At 43.6% G+C, this 20,993-nt stretch overlaps 1 protein-coding gene across 1 annotated transcript in view; it reads right to left on the bottom strand.

Annotated features, from left to right (window-relative positions):
* Window positions 1-15,040, bottom strand: part of LOC126215300 (acetylcholine receptor subunit alpha-like) — a 586,475-nt gene extending 571,435 nt beyond the window's left edge. The window contains exon 1 of the mRNA XM_049941983.1: window positions 14,961-15,040. Within this exon, the coding sequence (XP_049797940.1) occupies window positions 14,961-15,040 (80 nt within the window). The remainder of the gene's footprint in view (window positions 1-14,960) is intronic.
* Window positions 15,041-20,993: the final 5,953 nt, after the last annotated feature.

The raw sequence follows: 20,993 nt of genomic DNA, 5'->3' as shown, positions 1-20,993 counted from the left end.
AAATGTATGGTCTCATGTCTTACTTCTCCTCTCTATTAGAGAGCAGTTTTTAACAATAGTCGCTCCTAGTTCGATCCTGTATGGATGACCTCACACACTTGTGGAGTCACTCCACGTGCCATCATCCCTCGTCGAACTGCAATATTGGGAAACGTAAAGTTCTGTCCAGCGAGAGAAGAGACCTAGACTAGTGATGTATCCCAACAAGGAGATCTCAGAGACAATTAATCGACGTGAGGAGAACCTATCACTGTGTCTTCCTACCGTACTGCCGTGATCATATGCGTGGGTCTGACTACAATCTCAACAGCGTACTGCAGACACTCCAGAACTCCCTATTGCTATTGCCACAACGTAGCAACTACACCCGACGTTTAGCCTTATGTGATGTCAGTACGGTGGAATTTGTGAAGTGCCACGGATATTTCTAACAATGTGATTTAGTGCCTCATTCTCAGCACAGTCGTGAACTTTGTGCAATGTGCACGCACAATTTGATGCCCCATGAACCTTGTTTTTTTTGTTTTTCTTAAATTTCTTTCTCTTATGTTGTTTCTGTAATGTATGTTATACCTTGTATGCGTTTGTGTTTTACACTGTAATTCTTATTACAGATTACTGTATTGTTCTCCACATCATGTTTTTTTTGTATTTTGTGTTTATTGTTGTGTGTATGCTAACAGTGTGCCTGAAGTCCCCATAAACTGAAGCAGATACCACCACTGTCATTGTGAATGGACCATCAGTTCAGGGAACATTTTGTAAAGGTTATTCTTGCTGCAGGGAGACAGAATGAATCGGAGGTTGTAACTAGATTCGGAAAACTCACAAAGAGATTGTTAACTTAAATATTACCATGTGTGAGTGAGGTCAGGTTAGTTTAATGATTAAAATTGTTGTAACATCTTGGGCATTTAATTGCGGAGCACTCCAACTCTGATTGTAAAGAATAAACTGCTCCATATTTGGCTCAGATGCCCGGGCCATGTTTAGAGCGTGAATGTCTGCGTGAATCGGTGTTTGGAAGGGGCTCCCTGGGTATGGATGTGTGATGTGAGTGTTAGTGTTCCATATTAAGAAGGTGAAGTTGGCTACATCATAAATAATCCTCCCTCTATGAGCTGCATTTTTCAGTTGCAGTGATTTTCTTTATAGAGTGCGGCATGTGGAGTCACTTTGTAAGATTGTTCTTGGGCGATTGACTCACTACCTTGCTCCTAAGTGAGCCAACCGCTCACCAATTACAATCTAAAATGGCGTAGGGGCAATGAGAGGTGGCATGAGCCCCCTCTCATATTTCTATCTTACGATTCTCCTCTCTAGTTGCATGCGGTGGAGGTTCCGTTGTTCCTTCACACGCGGACTTCCCATGTAGCGTCTCTCGCCACCCGGGTGGTCCAGTGACAGGCGGGCTCTTCTCACTATGAAAGGGTAGGCTGACAGGTGTGGGGGCCGAGTGAATACTCTCCGGACGCCGACATTGTCAGGAGACGCGGCCGCGAAAGCCGGAAGTGGCGGCTGGGCTGGTGGTTCCGTTGCTTCGCAGAAGCTTAGCGAAAACACTTTCTGGCGGGCTACCAGCGAGGCGTGGGAATGACTTATGTACCCAGGCAGCTGGGGCGGGAAAATTACCGCGCTTTCTGCAAAATAGGAACTGTGATTGGCTTGCTAAGGGCATAGCTCCGTGACGGGGCAAAATCAGCACAGAAATTGGCGCCAAGAATCTCCATTGGTGGAATGGTAGTGCTCCGGCAATGGAGTGGAATTTCCGCCGGTTTTGGTGTGGCTGATTGGAACGTAACCACGACCACTGTCGTGGGGGCGGGAAGGTGGTGTGTTCGGCCTGTACAGGTGCTCTGGGGTAGTCGGCAGTCGCCTTTCGGTCGTGGACGTCGAAGCAGCCAGCCCTCGCCTGCGGTACGCCAGATCGTGTTCTGGGAGATAAGAAGACTGTTGGTAATGTACGTGCGCAGCACCGGCAGATAGGGATTTTCCTAGGTGATAATCAGAGCTCAGCAGAGCGCGCCTGTTCATCCTTTTCTAACTTTGTTCAGTTTCGAGTAGCAGCAATTACTATTGGGTTAGCTGTGTGTCTCTCTTGAGATTTGAGTGGAAAGGAATTGGCTCCACATACCACTTCGTCTTAAACCTCACGATCTAAGTTAGGGACAACTTCACCTTTACTGTGTTTGTATGAATCTCCAATTTTAGCCAATTTGATGTTTTATATTTCCTGTGTCTCTTTTACTATTCTGCGTTTAATCTTAATAAATCATATTGTTATTTTGGACAGAACTTTCTTTCTGTTAATCAATAGAGCAACCCTATCATTCCTCACTATGCTAATGAAACCTTTGTTTATTTAACTTATTTATCAAATTAAATTATTGCAGGTGCCAAACTCTCTTCTACTCCACTAGCAGGGTTGATTAGAGTCAGTTCGCGTATTTGTTTTATCCTTGTGCAACAGCAAAAGTCGGAGTTAGAATAGGGGGGGCTTAGAGCATGATTTACACATGTGGATTCTAGTAGAATTTAGTGATAAATACACTACTAGCCCCGGCACCTCGCAACTTGACTGTACTCGAGACAGCTTGGCTTCTGCTCCACGTGAAACGAAATCCAATGAGGTTCCTGCAAACGCAGAAGAACACATAGTGTAATGTGTACATGAGGTTTATTCTTATGATGAATGGAGCGCTGATGTGGAAATGTCCGACGTTCATGCAAACGTTGCTGAAATCTGGTTTCGCAGCATAGAGAGGATGAGGTTACAGTTGTGGAAAGGGGCCAAAACTCAGTTACTGTCAGTTGCACAAAACACATAAACTTTATTTTCCTAAAAACACTTAATCACATATGCCCTTAAAAGGACTCAAAACAAAACGGCTGAAAGCCCGAAAACAATTTATTAAAATTGCTTTAAGGAATACACGCGGCTGAAGGCCTTACTTAAAAATATTTCACGTAAAAGCTAGGCTAAAGGCCACATACTGAACATTGAACAACTCAAGGCTTAACGCCTGGATAACAAAGATATCAAATGGAACCAAATCTCTTTTTTAAAATAGTTTTAAGCAAATCAATCTGGAAAGCTCGGTTTAAGTCAGCCGAAGGCCTTATTTTAAAATTAAAACAAATTAAACTAATACACAGCTGAAGGCCTCGCACAGTACTTCAGACTAAAAGAAAATCACAATCTAAACCCAACAGAACAGTGGCGCTCAGGAGTGTTTCAAGGGTCGGCCTGGGGAGGAAACTCTAACATAAGTTTAGGTGAGACCGAGCGGTTCTAGGCGCTACAGTCTGGAACCGCGAGACCGCTACGGTCACAGGTTCGAATCCTGCCTCATGCATGGGTGTGTGTGATGTCGTTAGGTTTAAGTAGTTCTAAGTTCTAGGGGACTTATGACCTCAGAAGTTGTTCCTGAACTCAGTTCGCCCTCACGCAGCACCGTAGACGATTCAGCTTTGAAATAATCTGTTGCAGGGCAGGAAGACACATCTTGTGCACCGTCGGATCCTCTTTTACTCCTATACGATGCGAGCCGTAATTTTCTAAGACGGGATGCGAGTGTGGTTTGTAACCAGTCTTATTTCTAGCCTAATTACATCGTAGTAATGAACACAAGTCTGCCTCCCTCCCTACTACTGTCACATCCGACGTTCCTGCAATCGACTCTTTGAATAAACGTAACAGTACCAATGACAACGACACCACAGCTTACAGACAACGTCACAGACCACACTGAAGCTCGTGACGGACATTCCGGTGGGACTGGACAAGCAGTTCCTACATCAAAAAAAATCTAAAAGGGCCGTCCGTATATGACTTCCAAAAAGATTTCGAAGGCCTATCCTCGACCGACAAAAAGAAACTTCGCATTGCTCGCGGAGGAGCTACTGAGGCAGGACGACGATAAAAGCCGGTAGGGTAGCCCACCAAGTGGCTGCGAAACTCGATAACAACCAGCCTGAAACAACGCCAACATCCGCGCAACTGCCACCTTACAACCCACGGATTCTGGCGACAATCGAAACCTACCTCCGGGTGATCATTGGTGAATGGACGTTGAAACGGACAGATACGAGGGCCAACCGTAGTTTTATCTCGAAATGTGTGTGTGAATTTGTATGTGTGGACAAAGCGGCATTTAGTGGTCCGCGTGTATCTCCTTCTCAGTGAGCGATACTTTCACGTACAACACGACAACGATTAGTATTAACAGAATTCAGAGTGATGTTACAATCAGAGAGCTCACAGACTTCCCATACATCACTAATGTAGACGCCGCGCTCTTAAAACAAGTCTGCGTAGAACCCAACAGTGGGATTTGTAGCCGTATTCAAAGGGGACCACACAGGAACTGCAATCCCACTCTACGAGGTGGCATCCGTCACTCCAACTTCATGTTGCTGACAAATGGATGTGGCATGTCCTGTCGTATCAGTGCTACTCAGATTGTCAACTTATACGCACCATCCGGCAGTAACCGCCGAAAGGAACGTTGTTACTTTTATAAAAATGATGTGTCTTTTCTAATTAATGAAGATGCCGCTAATTGTATCGTAGGCGGAGGTTTCAACCGTGTTATTTCAGAAAAGAGATGGAGAACGTAAATAAACGCACAGAACTCGACCACCTAGTCTCTGGGCTGAAACTATTTAAAACCTGGGAAAATATACACCTGAACCGCGTCGCATTCACACACGTAGCCTGCAATTCCGCCAGCCGGATGGACCGCATATACGTCTATACCACTGTCGATCATAACGTCGTGAACAGTGATATTGCTCCAGTCGGCTTTTCTGGCCACAGTGCCCCTCAACGCTACATAAACCTCCAACACCTAGAAGTGTTTCGTGGGAGAGGCTACTGGAGAATGACAAGACAAACAGCTGGATGCAGACATCCAACGGGCATTGGAAGCAAGTAAAGCGCTCCGAAACCCAATACAGATCGACTATTCAATGGTGGCTGCATAGAGCCAAACCAGAACTCAGATCAACAGTAAAAAGTTACGCTTACGATAGGTGCTATTGGGTCAAACAAGCAATAGAATTTTATTTGTTGGCGAACTGTACCACGCCACCGACATCACACCTGGTGACGCTTTTCGCCGTATAAAGAAGTACAAAGCAAAAATTACGAACGTGTACCGCAAACGAATGGAAGGCACGATAACGCGACCCCAACCAAAGGACATCGGACCAGAAGAAACAGCCTCACTGTACCACACTTTACGAACATCGCGCCGGCCGGGGTGGCCGAACGGTTCTAGGTGCTACGGTCTGGAACCGCGCGACCGCTACGGTCACAGGTTCGAATCCTGCTTCGGGCATGGGTGTGTGTCATGTCGTTAGGTTAGTTAGGTTTAAGTAGTTCTAAGTTCTAGGGGACTGAAGACCTCAGATGCTAAGTCCCATAGTGCTCAGAGCCATTTGAACCATTTTGAACGAACATCGCGGCGGCGGAAAGCGAAGCTAACCGAAGTAGTTATTGATGGTACAAGTGTATAACTACTGTAGAGGACTTTACGACAGGCAGGAGATCCGTGGCGCGCTCTACACCCAAGTACTCAGTGAAATAGTTTCCGGATTGTCTCGTGACGACAATGATACGCTTGAGGCTCCATTCGGTGAAGATGATGTATAACAGGCCGTGTTAGAGCCACGAAACGGAAATCTCCTGGACTCGACGTTCTCGGAGGGGAATTTTATCGACACTACTGCGATATCTTGGCCCCAACATCAACTCAACTTGCTAATGAAATGTGGCAGCTTGAACCTGTAACAGAGGAACTCGAAAAAGGCTTCATTGTGCCAGTTTTCGCACCATACGATATCATATGTAAATCATTTTTCGTCTTGGTCATCTCATGACTTTAAAAGACGGTAAATGACAGAATAATCTGCAAACAAACTAAGATTGTCTCCTGTGACTTTAATATAATCAAGAGCAATAGAGGGCCTATAACAGTTCCTTGGGGAACGCAGAATATTACTTCTGTTTCACTTGACGATTTTACGTCTATTACTACGAACTGTGACCTTTCTGACAGTAAATCACGAATCCAGTCGCACAACTGAGGCGATATTCCATTAGCTCATAAGTATAAAGCGCTAGTTGCGTTTCACAAGAGCAATATTTTCTGAATCCGTGCTATGTGTCAATAAATCGTTTTCTTCGAGGTAATTCATAATGTTCGAACACAGTATATGTTCCTAAACCCTACCTAAAATCGACATTAGTGATATGGGCTTGTAATTCAGCGAATTACTCCTATTTCCCGTTTTGGGCATTGGTGTGACTGGAGCAATTTTCCAGTCTTTAATTACTGATCTTTCCGTGAGCGAGCGGTTGTATATAAGTGCTAAGTATGGAGCTATTGTATCAGCGTAGTCTGAAAGGAACCTGACTGGTATACAATCTGGACCGGAGGCCTTGCCTTTATTAGTGATTTAAGCTACTTTGCTGCTCCGAGGATATCTACTTCTCTGTTTCTCATCTTGGCAGTTGTTCTTGATTGGAATTCAGGAATATTTACTTCTTCTTCTTTGGTGAAGGAGTTTCGGAAAACCGTGTTTAATATCTCTGCTTTAGTGGCACTGTCATCAGTGACTTCACCGTTGTTATCGCGCAGTGAAGGTACTCATTGCGTCTTGCCACTTGTGTGCTTTATGTATGACCCGAATCTCTTAGGGTTTACTGTCAGATTCCGAGACAGAGTTTCGTTGTGGAAGTTATTAAAAGCATGTCGCATTGAAGTACGCTCTATATTTCCAACTTCTGCAAAACTTTTCCAATCTTGGGATTTTGCGTTCTTTTAAATTTTGCATGCTTTTTTCGTTGCTTCTGCAACAACGATCTGACCCGTTTTGTGTACCATGGGGGATCAGTACCAACACTTATTAATTTATGTGGTAAATATTTCTCAAATTCTACATTTTTTCTACGCTTGCGTGATCAGATCGGTCGGAGTGGAGACTGTCTCTTAAAAAGGCGTTAGGAGCTTTTTTATCAACTTTTTTAAACAGATGTACTTTGCGTTTCATTTTGATGGTTGTAGGTGTTACGGTATTCAGCCTAGCAGCAACTGCCCTGTGGTCGCTAATCCCTGTATTGGTAATGATATTCCCTATGTGTCCAGGATTATTTGTTGCTAACAGGCCAAGTGTGCTTTTCCAAACATTTACGCTTCGAGTGAGCGCATAAACTACTAGTTCAAATTAATCTTCTGCGAAAGCATTCAGTACAATTTCGGATGTCGTTTTACGCCTGCCGCCGGCTTTAAACGTATAATTCTTCCAGCATATCGAGGGTAGATTGAAGTCACCACCCACTATAACTGTATGTGTGGGGTATCTATTTTCTTTGAACTGTTCAGCAGTTATCTCAACTATATCATCTGAGTCGGGGGGCTAGCAAACCGATCTAGTTAGTACTTTAGTGCGATTGTCAAGTATAACCTCTACCAATACTATTTCGCAGGAACCATTTACTTCAATTTCGCTACATGGCAAAGTACCTCTGACAGCAATAAATACTCTACCACCAATTGTATTTAATCTATCCTTTCTGAACACTGTTAGACCGTTTGAAAAAATTTCGGCTGAACTTATTTCCGGCTTTAGCCAGCTCTGTGTACCGACAACTATTTGAGCTTCAGTTCTTTCTATTGGGGCTTGGGGCTCTGGTTCTTTCCCAACACAGCTACGGCAGTTTACAACTACAATAGCAATCGTTTCTACAAGTACCCTACTGTTTTTTACCTGCCCAGTTTCAGACGGGCGTCCCTTCTGTGGTTCCCTGAGACCCTCTAACCTAAAAATCCGCCCACTCCCTTCCACACAGACCCCGCTACCCGTGTAGCCGCCTCCTGTGTGTAGTGGACTCCTGACCTATTAAGCGCAATCCGGAAACCCACCACCCGATGGTGCAAGTCAAAGAGTCTGCAGCCTACACGGTCACAGAACCGCCTGAGCCTCTGATTCAGGCCCTCCACTCGTCTCTGCACCAAAGGACCACAGTCGGTTCTATCGACGATGCTGCAGATGGTGAGCTCCGCTTGGTGTGCAACTAGGCCACAACACAACTCTCAGTACCAGACCTGAGCCACTACATGCATTTATTCTGACAGGGAGTTAGATCTCCTGCAAAGTGAACACACAGTCAGAATACCTACAGCGAGCAGAATGTACTATCTAGGCCAAATCCTACCAGTCTCAAATCACCTAGCAGACAGCTTACAGAAGGCGTTCTGCTGGTATGTCCACAGAGGCCACATTTTCAAAATAAGCTTTCAAACGTTGACCTGGCCATCCTCACGAGGAGTGATTGGTCTCACCAGTGCCAGACAGCAGTGTTGGACGTTACTAATCAACCGTATGCATAAAATTATCAACAATGACACACTGGGCTTAACTATGAACTTAATGCTAAATTGCAAGCCATAGAGTATAATGCCGCCCATTAACGAAGCTATGATACCAAAAACGTTTCGCCATATTAGACTGTACAATTGCGAGTTTAGTTACATACGACGAGCTGACAACGTCCATCCACCTTATACCGACGAGAAAATCTGTATTCTTCTCGCAACAGATGGTAGAGGAAACAGACTCATTCAAAAATACCCGCAAGTAACGTGGAATATCATGTGGCGAAATATTCACAGCTCTATATTGCCATCACGCGTCCGGTCTACGTGGTATCTAATGATCGACAAGAAAGTTCCAACAGATAATAAACTACACAACATCCACATGCAGCCACGTTGAAACCTCAATTCTGTGGTGCAGCTGGGCTGATCGTGGCTCACATGCGAAGCAGACTGGCGATAACTGACCGCACGGTTCCGCACAACGTCGACATCATGGAATTAACCAACCAGAAAAAATACGATATCCACGTAGGAAGCAAAATGCCGCCTTTTGGGTTTTAATCTTCGTATATCCATAATTGAAACGGACGACTTGGGGCGTCAGCTAGTATAATATATGTTAAAAATGACGAAATTCCTGCAGCTGTATTAAGGTGTTGGTTTTATTGGCGACTAGTTTCGATGTTGTTACATCATCTTCAGGCCCATACTTGTTGACAGTAACCGTATGTGTCTGACACTAGTAGTCAGTGGTGAGCCTATCTCACCACCTATATTTGTATGCAACGTGTTTGTATACTATAACTTTCAACAAGAATATTTCAAGATAGGAAAAGTCAGTGGTGAGCCTATCTCACCACTGACTACTAGTGTTGCTGTCAACATGTATGGACCTGAAGATGATGTAACAACATCGAAACTAGTTGTCAATATAACCAACACCATAATATAGCTGGAAGAATTTCGTCATTTTTTAACATATTTTGGATTTCAGGTCACGCCACTGCTTATATTATCAACCATCGTCATACAATGCTTGAAGAATACTGTGTGTATGCGGAATACGAACATGAGGGCAAAGAGATTACGTTGACACGTATGGAAACATGTTGAAAATTATGGTGGAGATGTGTATCAATTTATTTAAGTCACTATTTAATACAAAACAACGTTTCACAAGAACATGGAAAACCTGCAAAACTTAGAGAACTATCCTATGTTAATATAATTATTATTTCTTATTTTTTTCCTATATTTGGCATGGAGGTAATTTTCGTTTGTACAAGAAGACACTTTAATCCGAAGATTACTAGTCATCTACCTGAAGACAGACATCACTTGTCATACAAACGCGGCACTATTGTTTTAGTTACGGAAAAGGGTAAGAAAAATACAAGAAGACAGAAACGAAAATTTCTCTTTCACAACTATCCAGGAGAAGACTATTTTGTGAACATACATCAGGGTATTGCTTGAAATTTAGTAGCTCTTATATTTATATCCTATATTTGTATGCAAGATATTTTTATACTATAACTTTCAACAAGAATACTTCAAGATTTGAAAACTAACCGGCCCATTGTGATTCAGTGCACTGGTGTGAGGAATATTAAAGGTTCGAAAAGGCTATTTCATAACATCCATGGTTGCCATCTGTTTGCAAGTGATTAACTTATCATATGATTCAATGATGGTAATGGAATAGTTTACAACAATGAAAGGAATTCTTCACTTAAAGTACTGTTTAACATAAAACTATTGGAAAATAATTTTGATGAAGGTACTTCATTCTTATAAACTGTGAACTGTTTTGTATTTAGCGTATAATTATATGTTCACATATAAAGAAAACTTTCTTATGAAGTATATTTAGGGTACAGTTTGTACATTTAACTATTGGACACAGTGAATCTAGCACTTATTCCTTAAAAATGTTACTTGTGTGCTTATTCATGTATGTGTGTTTGTATTAAAGTGTTTATATCTAGTTAAAACAATGTAGACACGTTCCCTCACAGCTTTCAGCACGGCACGAGACACACACTGCTGGGGACGGGGGGAAGGCCACTACCCTCTGCCGCGCACTTTGCAGCTCTTGAAGCGCATTTCTGAGTAAAATTTACAATACTCGCGCGAAATATGTGTGATTCCTCAAATTACACACATTTGCCGTGAGACTGTCGAATTTTAAACCAAACAAAAATGTTTGTTTATCTCAGAGCAGCGAGCAATCAGCGAGCACGAGGACGGACCCCGGCCGGCTAGCCTTCACTGGGCGTCTGGCGGCGGACGTTTAAAAGTGCACAACCGGTAACGGTTAAATGCGAATCAGCTCTTACGTCGCGCTTGTGGCTTGTTGGTACAGTCAAGTTATAGTTCTTGTAATTCTGCTACAGCTGAATTTCTCATAATATCTCTTTCCGAAGAGACAATGTTGAAATACTCGTTTGCACTCTATCCTTAATAACCAAGATAAAAGTGAACTACTTTTGCTTTTTTAACCATAAGTACAGAGTTTCTAATAAAATCGACAGCGAGGAAGAAAATATTACGATGTGCTATGCTTGGAAAATAAGAGGTTTTAACTATGTCAGGTTAGACTGAATGGGCAAATCGATTGGTGACATCTTCAGCTGCTCGATATGCCAGTGCAGTAACTTCGATGACATTATTTCGCATACTTTCAATCTGCGGATGGGTAGCGTTACAAAGCTTCAGACGACTCAAATTATGTAGTAGTATTCTAATTGTAAGCCGATAAGCCATAAATACAACCTTCTTAATATACAAGTTTTCTGTTACAACCGAAAGTAAGGAAGGAAGTAAAATAGCACATTCATCCGTGTACAGCTTTGTTTAAAATAATATGCACGGAGAAAAAACACGTAATTCATAGGAAAAGCAATTTGTTTAATGTGCGAACAAAAGCAAAAAATGAAGAGAAAATAGACAGGCCAATTCGTAAGTAGCACATTAACAGGCACTTATATGTAACAGAATTTAATCAAATTAATTCCAACTGAATTCAATTGTCATACAATATTTAGAAACATAGACAAATTTGTGCGCCCACGACACTGTATGTGTAAGTTGAGCACTACACAGTGTATGTGAATTTAACACTGAAATTATTTCAATATTATTCGCAACTGCCCACGAGTTGGCATGTTAGGTGCTACAAACAAAAGCCGCCATCCGCAAATACCAGTTAAGAGTTACTATCTCTGCGCGTTTCACTTGCAGCAGTCTGAGCGCCTCGGCCACCGAGAACGGACGGATGGCCTGGACTGCTGGGTAGGACAACCCAAACCTGAAAATCTGTCTTCCTGAGTATGTGCGACGCGAGAAAATGTACTGTCGAATTCTCTGTACTGTTGCGGATCTGAAATTCTCGATCGGAACTTGCTACACTTCAGAGGATATCGTTCCACATGCCTACCTTCTCTGGACTGCATCTGATCTGAGTCTCTAAACTCTGACGACTCATCCAGGTCTCTGAATCTGGAGCCACAGGACAGTTATCTGACCGATGCAATCGCGGAGTGGTGCCTCGTCCGAAGCTGCGTACCTCATCTCTTGAGGTAACGGGCGACCTGAAACTGTAAACCTCACCGCGAGCCTACCTGTCTTCCTGGGATCGGTCTGAGGTGAGCTGGGCTCCGGACACTCGCAACGGTCACCGTCAGGGCGTTCTGGTGTCGGCAGTCTAGACCCGTGACTCTGCAGCAGTGAGGCAGACTGTGTAGACACTCGCTTTTGTGGCGAGGGTCGATCTGAAGCCACCAACTGCGTTTAGCAAAAGTGAGGAGAATCAGCAACGGCAAACTCCAGGTCGCGATGCAGCTGCCAAACTCGATTCTCAGATCTGGAATAGCGAGGACGAGGACTCGGGTTCGAGGGTGCAGGTCTCCGAAACTGAGGCCCAGCCCGAGAACCCGGTCTGGGTACCAGAGAACGCGGAAACTGTGCTCGGGCCTCAGAGGCGGGCGGCCGCGGCAGGTTGTGGACCGCGAGCTGTGGGTCACGCCTCACTGCACTGCCGCTCCTTCCATTGCGACATCGGCACGAATATATCTTCACCTAAACCGAGGAGTAATCTGAAGCTGTGCCTCCATATCCTCAGAACATTTTTGATCAATCCGAGCAGCCAGCCTCGCCTTTCTGTCAGTCTCCTTGTAAGGTGGCGTGCTCTCCTGACCTTCATTTCTTACATATTCCTTCCCCACAATCGTATTCTGCACATCGAGACGCTTCATTCGAACCCAAACCCGACAAGGTAAAGTCAATTTTGTACGAATTCGTGTAAGCGATATGCAAATCTAATAAGCAAATCGCAAGTGCGCACTGAGGTTGAAATAGTCGAGGCTGGCGTACACAAGAAGACGGCCACAGGAATTTTCGTTCTAAAGAGGCAACCAGTCTGGTGGGAGGCCCGTCCCTTCAGAGGGGTGAGTCGACACACCTACTCCAGCCGGAGCGACCGCCAAGAGAGAGGACAGCTTTTGCCAGAGCGAAGGGATAACGACCCCGTGTTCGACTTAAAAGCAAATTCTGCTACATTGTGTGGGAGCGCCCAGAAGACGCATTTTTTGACGGACTGACTGCGTAGTTACGGAGTTCTTACGGGGGGACAGTATATGCCTAACTGAGATGCTTCATATTTCTGCATTGGTCGACTTAAACGAAACGTCATTCTCCCCTTTAAAAGAGCAACGCTGATTGGTGGAATATTTCTGACACAAAGAGCCAGAGGAGTGAGGGAAGACAGCGAATGATATACCCCTGCAACTTTTCCAGAAAAGGGAGCCATTACGTTGTCGCCCTTGGAGTGGGAACATGTAACGAGAGCGAGTGCGCTCGTACTTGCGCGCAAAGAGCGAGGAACAAAGTCTCTCCTCAGTTTTCACTGGGAGAGCACCTCTGTCGTTAGCAAATCGGAGTGACACTCTATATTGAGTCGCTCGCAATTAATCGTTGTTCACTGTGTTGGCCGCCACACTTATTGTGCGGTGTGAACACGGACAGAGTTATAGTTAAATGCCTGCAACCGAATATTGAGTGGCATCGCAAATAGTTAGACTAGGGTCGGATAAGAGTCCTTGACATCATCAAGGCGTAGGGAGAGTTGGTTGGCGAAGGTCAATCCAGATAGAGAGAGGTAGTTGTGTTACTTGTCAGCAGTCATCGCACCTCACGGTATTGTGCGCTACAGTGTATGCGAGCCCCATCTGTCCTCCATAACAGCACACTCCATTACATTTCTCATGCGACATCCTTGACTGTACCTAGAAGAGTTGAATATTCGAGTTGTGTAGGCGCGGCTCTCAGCCATTCTGCTTAGTAAATAACATTCTTAAAGAAAAGAGAGAAAAGAACCTTTCCATACTTTGTAAAATAATAGCATTCCTATCCATAAGAGGCAATCTACTGTTCCGAAAAGAACCTGGAAATTTATTATTTTATAAGAAAGTGTTTCATTTGATTTCTCATAATTGTTTTTCAATAAATAATATTTGTCGTTCGTTTAATATTTCTCTAACACTAACTAGCAATACTCCAGTACCCAAGTATTCCAGTAGTTACGTAAGAATAGTAGTAGTGTGAGGTGGAAATTGTTTCTTGCAGGAGCCAATGGGTACTTGTTGGATCAATCCATTGCGCAACCTGACACTCACATCCTCAGTAATTAGACGTCTTTATTTTGCTTCTGAAACAAGTCCAACATGTGTCAGCTACTTTTCACCTTCAGTTTCTTCGTCGTCGTCTCCCCCCACCCCCCCACCCCCCCTTGGCTCAGGCAATATTTCAAAGATTAGTCGAGAAAGGAGGACGTTGCCTTCAAACTTTTTTTCTGGTCATACTGATAAAATGATGGACAGTCTTTAAATTACAAACATTACAAGTCAAATTATAAAACATGGTTTAAATGAGTGTAACTGCCCATTCATAAAACTGGCTGTTCACATGGCGGCAATTACTCCATATCGAGCTGACGTGAATTTCACCTCAAGTATTCATTGAATCTGCTTTAGCATAACATTTATACAACAGTCGCATAAACTTTAATATCACGCACATTACACCTTAACATGCTGTTATAGATGTTGTACTTTTTCTTAGAATTGCGGATGTCCGACAGACGTAAACTGTGTCCTGTGAACTAAAACTTTGCGAGACAATGTACCGATATGTATAGACTTGCAAAACAAATTACAAAATAATAAAGCAGTCGGATTATGAAATTGAAATGCCTAAGCGAGCTCCATCTCGCGGAAGAACGCACGACTCGCTCCCCGTGCCACACAGTCCTGTTTCTACGAATTCTAAGTCCTGGTGCAGAACTTTTTTTATAAAATATTAACCTGTTACTGTTTCAGTTTTTGTAGCCTGATAACGTATAAGAATCGCCTCTCGTTCTTGTGTGCATCAATATTAATTAGAGATCTGATGATGGCAGCAGTTGTAAACGAGGTGACAAATGACGGCACATATTAATATTACGCGCGGGAACAGAGACTCGCCTTCATCGTTATTAACGGAATCCCGTGAAAACAAAGCCGCTTTACACTTCCTTACAGGACTGATGATGTCATCGTCCGTGGAATTGTTCTCGCAACAATAAAAACTTTGATCCACACTCTCATCAGGATCTTCATTCTCAATAGGAATATTTGAATAATCATCGTCACAAACTTGCCAAAGTGTTTCAAATTCGTTCATTTGCTGAGTAGGGCCGTCTCTGAAAACAGGAGGAACCTCAACAGGAAAATTGTAGCTATCTGAAATATAAAAACACACTGAACAAGCTAAATAAACTAAACGTACACGGAGAGCATCAGTCAGATACATTGACTTGAACAGACGACGTAGTTAAAATGTGTCACAGCGGATGGCCTACGCAGACGAGAAAAACACGATTTGCCTGCAACTCTCCGTCCGTAACGGATGGCGCGCGATCTGTACGCAATGCGTTAGGAGGTTTAGACGGTTTTACTCACAAAATATGCACAATGAGCGCGGACTCGTTCAGGAATTAATTTTCTTTACCAGTAAAAGTGTTTCTGCTTACACCAGCCGAACGAGACTCGGTAAATTTGAAGCGAAGCCGCTACTTTGAAAAACAAAACGCGCTGCCTCGTTATTAATTTTACATAGGTGCTCTTCATGTTCCATTTGTTGCTGAATATTTAGTCAATGGCTACAGTATTTCTTGACATTAAGGTGCCGGTTTGTTACTCGCCACAGGAGGGCGCCTCTCCTCCCCCGCAGGCACGCGTTGGCCGCCTGCTGCCGCCCCCTCCCCCTGCTGTGTGTGTAAATCCCACCACTCCTGCTGCGCTACGTTACTGTTGACGGATCAGCTTCCGTTGGTAACAGTACGTCGAGCCTGCGGGAAGTGGAGAGAGACGAACTGGGCTGTCTGCGGAGAGAGGCTACGCCAGGCCACTGCCGCATACTGCGCTGCCACGTACTAACACGGAGGCCCTAACTCTCAGATCCTAAATAGACGATTCAGAATATTCGCAAGTTTCTTATCGTCACGTAGTCAACCAAAACCTTCAATTTCGACGGGCAGAGCCGAGATGTATGCAGCCTGCCGCCGACTGTCCAGGTTTCTCCAGTAGACGAGATTCTGCGTACAGTTCTCTATACAAGTTAGCTTCATTTGCAGTTTAGTTACCCACTATCTGGCTGTCCCCTTTTTCTTTATTTTTAAACAGATCGTCTTACGGCGGTTCCGTAATAACTCGTTACTTGTCTGACTTAAGCCTTAAACACAGGATAAGATTGTAGTTCGAGTTCAAGTTTCAAAGCGTTGTAAAGAATCGACCACTGCTCAGAACACTGTCAAATTTGAACAGAATATTGTCGACGAAGCGGCAAACGCTATGGGAACAAAAAAAGTTAACGAAAATTTTCCCACTAGATGGCACATTAACGTCAAAATGTAAATGGATTTGGCTACAAATGACACGAACCGCAATACGACGGTTATGGTTGAGCTGCACATTAAATCAACCGTACTTTGCATTGTGATCACCGCAGAGTTGTGGCACTGTTAAGTAAGCTCACACACCGAGGCAAGGACGTATCCATATCGGATGGGAAAAATCGGTTTTTAATTGTCCTGACGGCAAAAACCGCATCTAGTGCTAAAATTTTTGTTAATTGTTTAGTTGCCATAACGTTTTCGCCTTCTTCGCTAATAATCTGTTCATATTTGAGATCATTCTGAGCAGTGGTTCGTTTTTTACAGCGATTTGGAACTGGAATTATAATTGTAATCACCCCGTATATAACAAATAATGCTTAACGAAATTCTTCCCAGACTTAAGCCGAACCACGACTAAATTATGCACAGGACTTGGCTTGTAAACAGTCTTTTTCTGACGGTGACAAGTTTGGACGAAGTGATCAGACACGTCTTCGTCGAGATGAACCTTTACCGAAATTGCACAAAAGTGCCGACCGAAAACTTTGACGGGAAATTTCAATTTTTTAACAACGCTGTCACTCTCACCGCTCAATCTACACAAACTGCCCTCGTCTCAATATAAGGAAATAAAAATTTTTTACATCTGCATCCATACGCTGCAAACCAGTGTGAAGTGCACGGCAGCCGGTGTATTGCACTGAATCATTCATTAGGGGCTCCTCCACGCATGGAGCGGGGCGAGAGTGACTGTTTGAACGCCTCGGTGCTGCAGTTAGTGCAGTCTCGTCCTCGCGAAAGTTCGACTGCAACTGCCCCTCAAATGAAACAAATTCGTGTCGGTCTTCCCTGTGTACATTCAGTATCCCCTTTCGTACGGCCGCCACACATCTCATCGCTACTTTAGAATGGGTCACACCAATGTTTTGCACGAAATCTCGTTTTTGGACTGATTGATTTTCCTCAGTACTCTACGGATAAGCCGAAGTCTACCATCTGCTTTACCCACGGCTCAACCTTTCTAATCATTCCATTCCATATACCTACAAATTGTTACAGCCGTGTACGTGTATGAGCTGGCCGATTCCAGCTGTGCGTCATTGATTCTAAAGTCATAGGATACTACGTTTTTCGTTTTGTGACCTAATTTTACATTTATAAGCATTTAATGCGAGTTGCCAATCTTTGCACAATTTTGAAATTGTATCAAAATCCCGATGAATATTTATGCAGCTTTTTTTCAGACAGTATCACACCTAAGATGTTCAGAAAGTGTCAGGGACTACTGTCTGCAACGTCATTAGCATACAACGTGAACACCAAGAGTTCTCACACAGTTCTGTGAACATTTGTCGATGACTGTCCATCCGAGGAAAGATGTGCCCGCTCTACCAACAAATCTTCGTTCCAATAAACATTTCGCTTAATACCCCAGCATACAGTTGACAGTTTTTTTAGGTGCGCTTTTCGGAAATTTGGAGAAACTGCAACTACACGTGGCTTTCAGTACGTCACGAGAGGAAAGTGGGAGTTGGCTTTCACACGATCGATGTTTTTCGAATCCGTGCTGGTCGGCATTAAGGAGGTCATTATGTTCGAGGTATCTTATTATGTTTGAGTTCACAATATGTTCTAAGATTCTGCAACAGGGTTAATGGGGCAGTAGTTTCTGGATCATTTCTGTCACCTGCTCATAGGCGGGTGTGATTCGTGCTTTCTGTCAACCACTGGGCACGGTTTTTTGTTTAAGGGATCTCTGCTACATTACAGCTAAAAGAGGGGTTCATTCGGCCACAAATTCGGTATGGAATACGAGAGGGATCGCATAGGGCACTGGAGATTTATTCAATTTTAGCTGATTAAGCTATTTCACGGACGCTAATATCCGTACCGCTAATCTTTGAAATGCTACGAGAATTAAATTGGAACAATACTACATAATTTTCATTCGTAAAGAAAAGTCTCAAAACTGAGTTCACGGTTTCTCCTTTTGCTTCGTTTCCTCAATTTTAGTTCCAGTGTCTGGACACTGAACTCGATACCGATAACAGCTTTTACATACGACAGTAGTCGAGTTTTGAGAGATACTGCTGTGCGACTGTAGTCGTTGAAGACGTGGCGCATTGCCCTCTCGACTGCCGAGCGCGTTCCATTCGCTTTGTGTTACACGTACTGCACAGTAGTTCCTGTGTTGCGGTGAAGCCAGGACGGCAGCCAGCGAGGCTCGTCCGCTGTGTTGCCACACCGCTGATCGTCGGCTCAGGGCGACACACGGCGGGCGCGTGCAGGCAAGGCGTCCCAGGACAACCGTCTGGCGGGTTTTGCGTTGTTCAAACAGTAGAACAGCCTCACGCCAACTGGTTCTTTCGTCACTGTGCTGTTGCCTCCAATTTACCATACCTCGTGCTGTTTACTGGTGAGTGGACTTTCAGAACGGAAGGTATTTTTAAATCCCCCGCCACTGGGCTATGGAAAATCCACGCGGTACCCGTACGAAAAGTTACCAGGTGAGATTCTCAGTAAACATTTTGGCTGGAGATAGCGTTATTGGTCTACACATCTTACCACATTATCTGAATGGTGCATAGTACTTTAACTTTCTGGACAACCCCTTATCTGAACTTCTGGAGGGCGTTCGCTTCAGCCACGCGGAGTGGCCGCGCGGTCTATGACACCATGTCACGAATCGCGCGGCCTCTCAAACCGGAGGTTCGAGTCCTTCGTCGGACATGAGTGTGTGTCTGTCGTTCTTCGCATGAGTTAGTTTAAGTAGTGTGTAAGCCCAGCGACCGATGACCTCAGCAGTTTGGTCCCTTAGGAACTCACACACGTCTGAAGATTTTGAACGTTCGCTCGCTTCGATCGTCGGAGCAGGGCAGACCTCACAGACAAACGCGGAGAGTAACTGCAAGGCTGTCCCTTGGCCCGTGAGTTCCTCTTCTGCGGTTCTCCCCAGTCCACTGAGTACTCAGCTCGAGCAGAATCAGTACCTGAGCGCCTTTGCAGCGTTTCATACCATCAGAGGGGAGCGCGGAATCTTACAATCAGACAAAAGATGCCTCGTCGTCTCACATTATGCAAAGAAGCTGGTGGTAGTCACACTCTACAGCAGTCAAGTCGCAGATTTGGTTCACACTATTTGATTGTACTCTACTGTTCAATCAATAAAGGTTTTTCTAACTAGAGTGTTCTGCTGTTCCTCCCGGCGTACCGGCTGTGTAGAAAATGGGTAGTGCCGCAGAAACTTTATTCGGTATTTCCTTACCGTAAAATGTTCCGAATTTTATCCTCTACAGTATCTCAAATTTTTAAACGTAATTGTCAAACCGTCTGTATATACACTGAAGGAAAACAACTACATAATATGCAACTAAATACTCCATGGAAATTTTTCTATTGCGGGAACTCGGGATAATTAATGTTTTGCAGTTCTCTTAAGATAAAGAAGCACAAGAAAATACTTCTGAAAGGTATTATAAATAACCTTGCAGCATAACCTAACGTACCTAATGTGAAAGTCGGTTAAAATTGCGTATTATGTTCTTTTTTTTACTTTTTTCACATAAATGCTTACGTATTTCAAGTTCTGCCTCACCCACGGGACATTTTTTCTTAATTATTGCATAAACGTTGAAATTATTATGAATATCGTGAAAGGTCTGATCAGGGTAGCTCCAGAAAATAGTATGTAGTCGCCAACCGCAAGGTGGAACGAGTATAATTTCTTTAAGTAGGAGGATCTTTTAAGAGAGCTGGGCGCGCGCAGTAAAAAACCGTGGAGTCGCAGGTAGGTGCCCGGAGAAAGCAGACGCGTGGTGACAGCGTTAAGGTAGGTCGCTGTCCATGACCAAACTTTAGCACGTAAATGAGAGCAGATATATAATCATTTCAAATTCGTTTTTGTTAGATAATGTTCAGAGTTAGGATTTGTATGTCCAACGTTTGACACAGTAAGCGTTTGGTAAAATTTTTTGTACGAGTGATTTGTGCTACAAAAATGTTGGAAATGGTAGGTTTTGTGTATAACTTAAAATTTTAGCAATATATATATTGAGATCAACATGTGTTTAAAACTAACAATCTGAGTCATAATCCACATCCTTTGCTTGCATTGAATATGAAAATGAGTAGTAAAGTAAAGTTACCCACCAATGAATGGACGTAAAGAAAATGAGGCCTCTATGCAATATATATGTGCAGTTCATAGTTTGAATTCGATTTTGGTATAACTAACATTATCAGAGCAAAGTTATTTCAAATAACTAATTTTATGCCATTGCGCAACTAGCATTATTCGAGTCAAGATATAATTTCATTAAGTAAACATCAGGGCCAAAAGTTAATTTTCCAATACCATCTTAGTGCCATTGCACAAACTTAAACTTGATTGCTGAGTCAAATATATGCTACACTTTTGGCAAAATGGAGGAGTACAAGAAACAAGTTCACAGACGCAGTCAGATGCAGGTTTGTAGAATAATTAATTTGAAACAATCTTATCAATGATACATTCACAAAAAAGAAGGATACAATTCTGGTTAGATACTTTCACTTGGCAACATCCTCTGTGGTGACGTTCTTGGTTATATTTTCTGTAACTGTGGACTTTGTTTTCGAGCATTCTTTTCAACACCACTGTTTCAGCTGTTCGCTGCAAAGCTAGTTGCGTAATAGTG

Source organism: Schistocerca nitens, chromosome 12 (genome assembly GCF_023898315.1).
Source record: "Schistocerca nitens isolate TAMUIC-IGC-003100 chromosome 12, iqSchNite1.1, whole genome shotgun sequence".
NCBI lineage: Eukaryota > Metazoa > Arthropoda > Insecta > Orthoptera > Acrididae > Schistocerca > Schistocerca nitens.
Note: the sequence above shows the minus strand (reverse complement) of the source record. Positions and strands in the feature narration are given on the sequence as shown.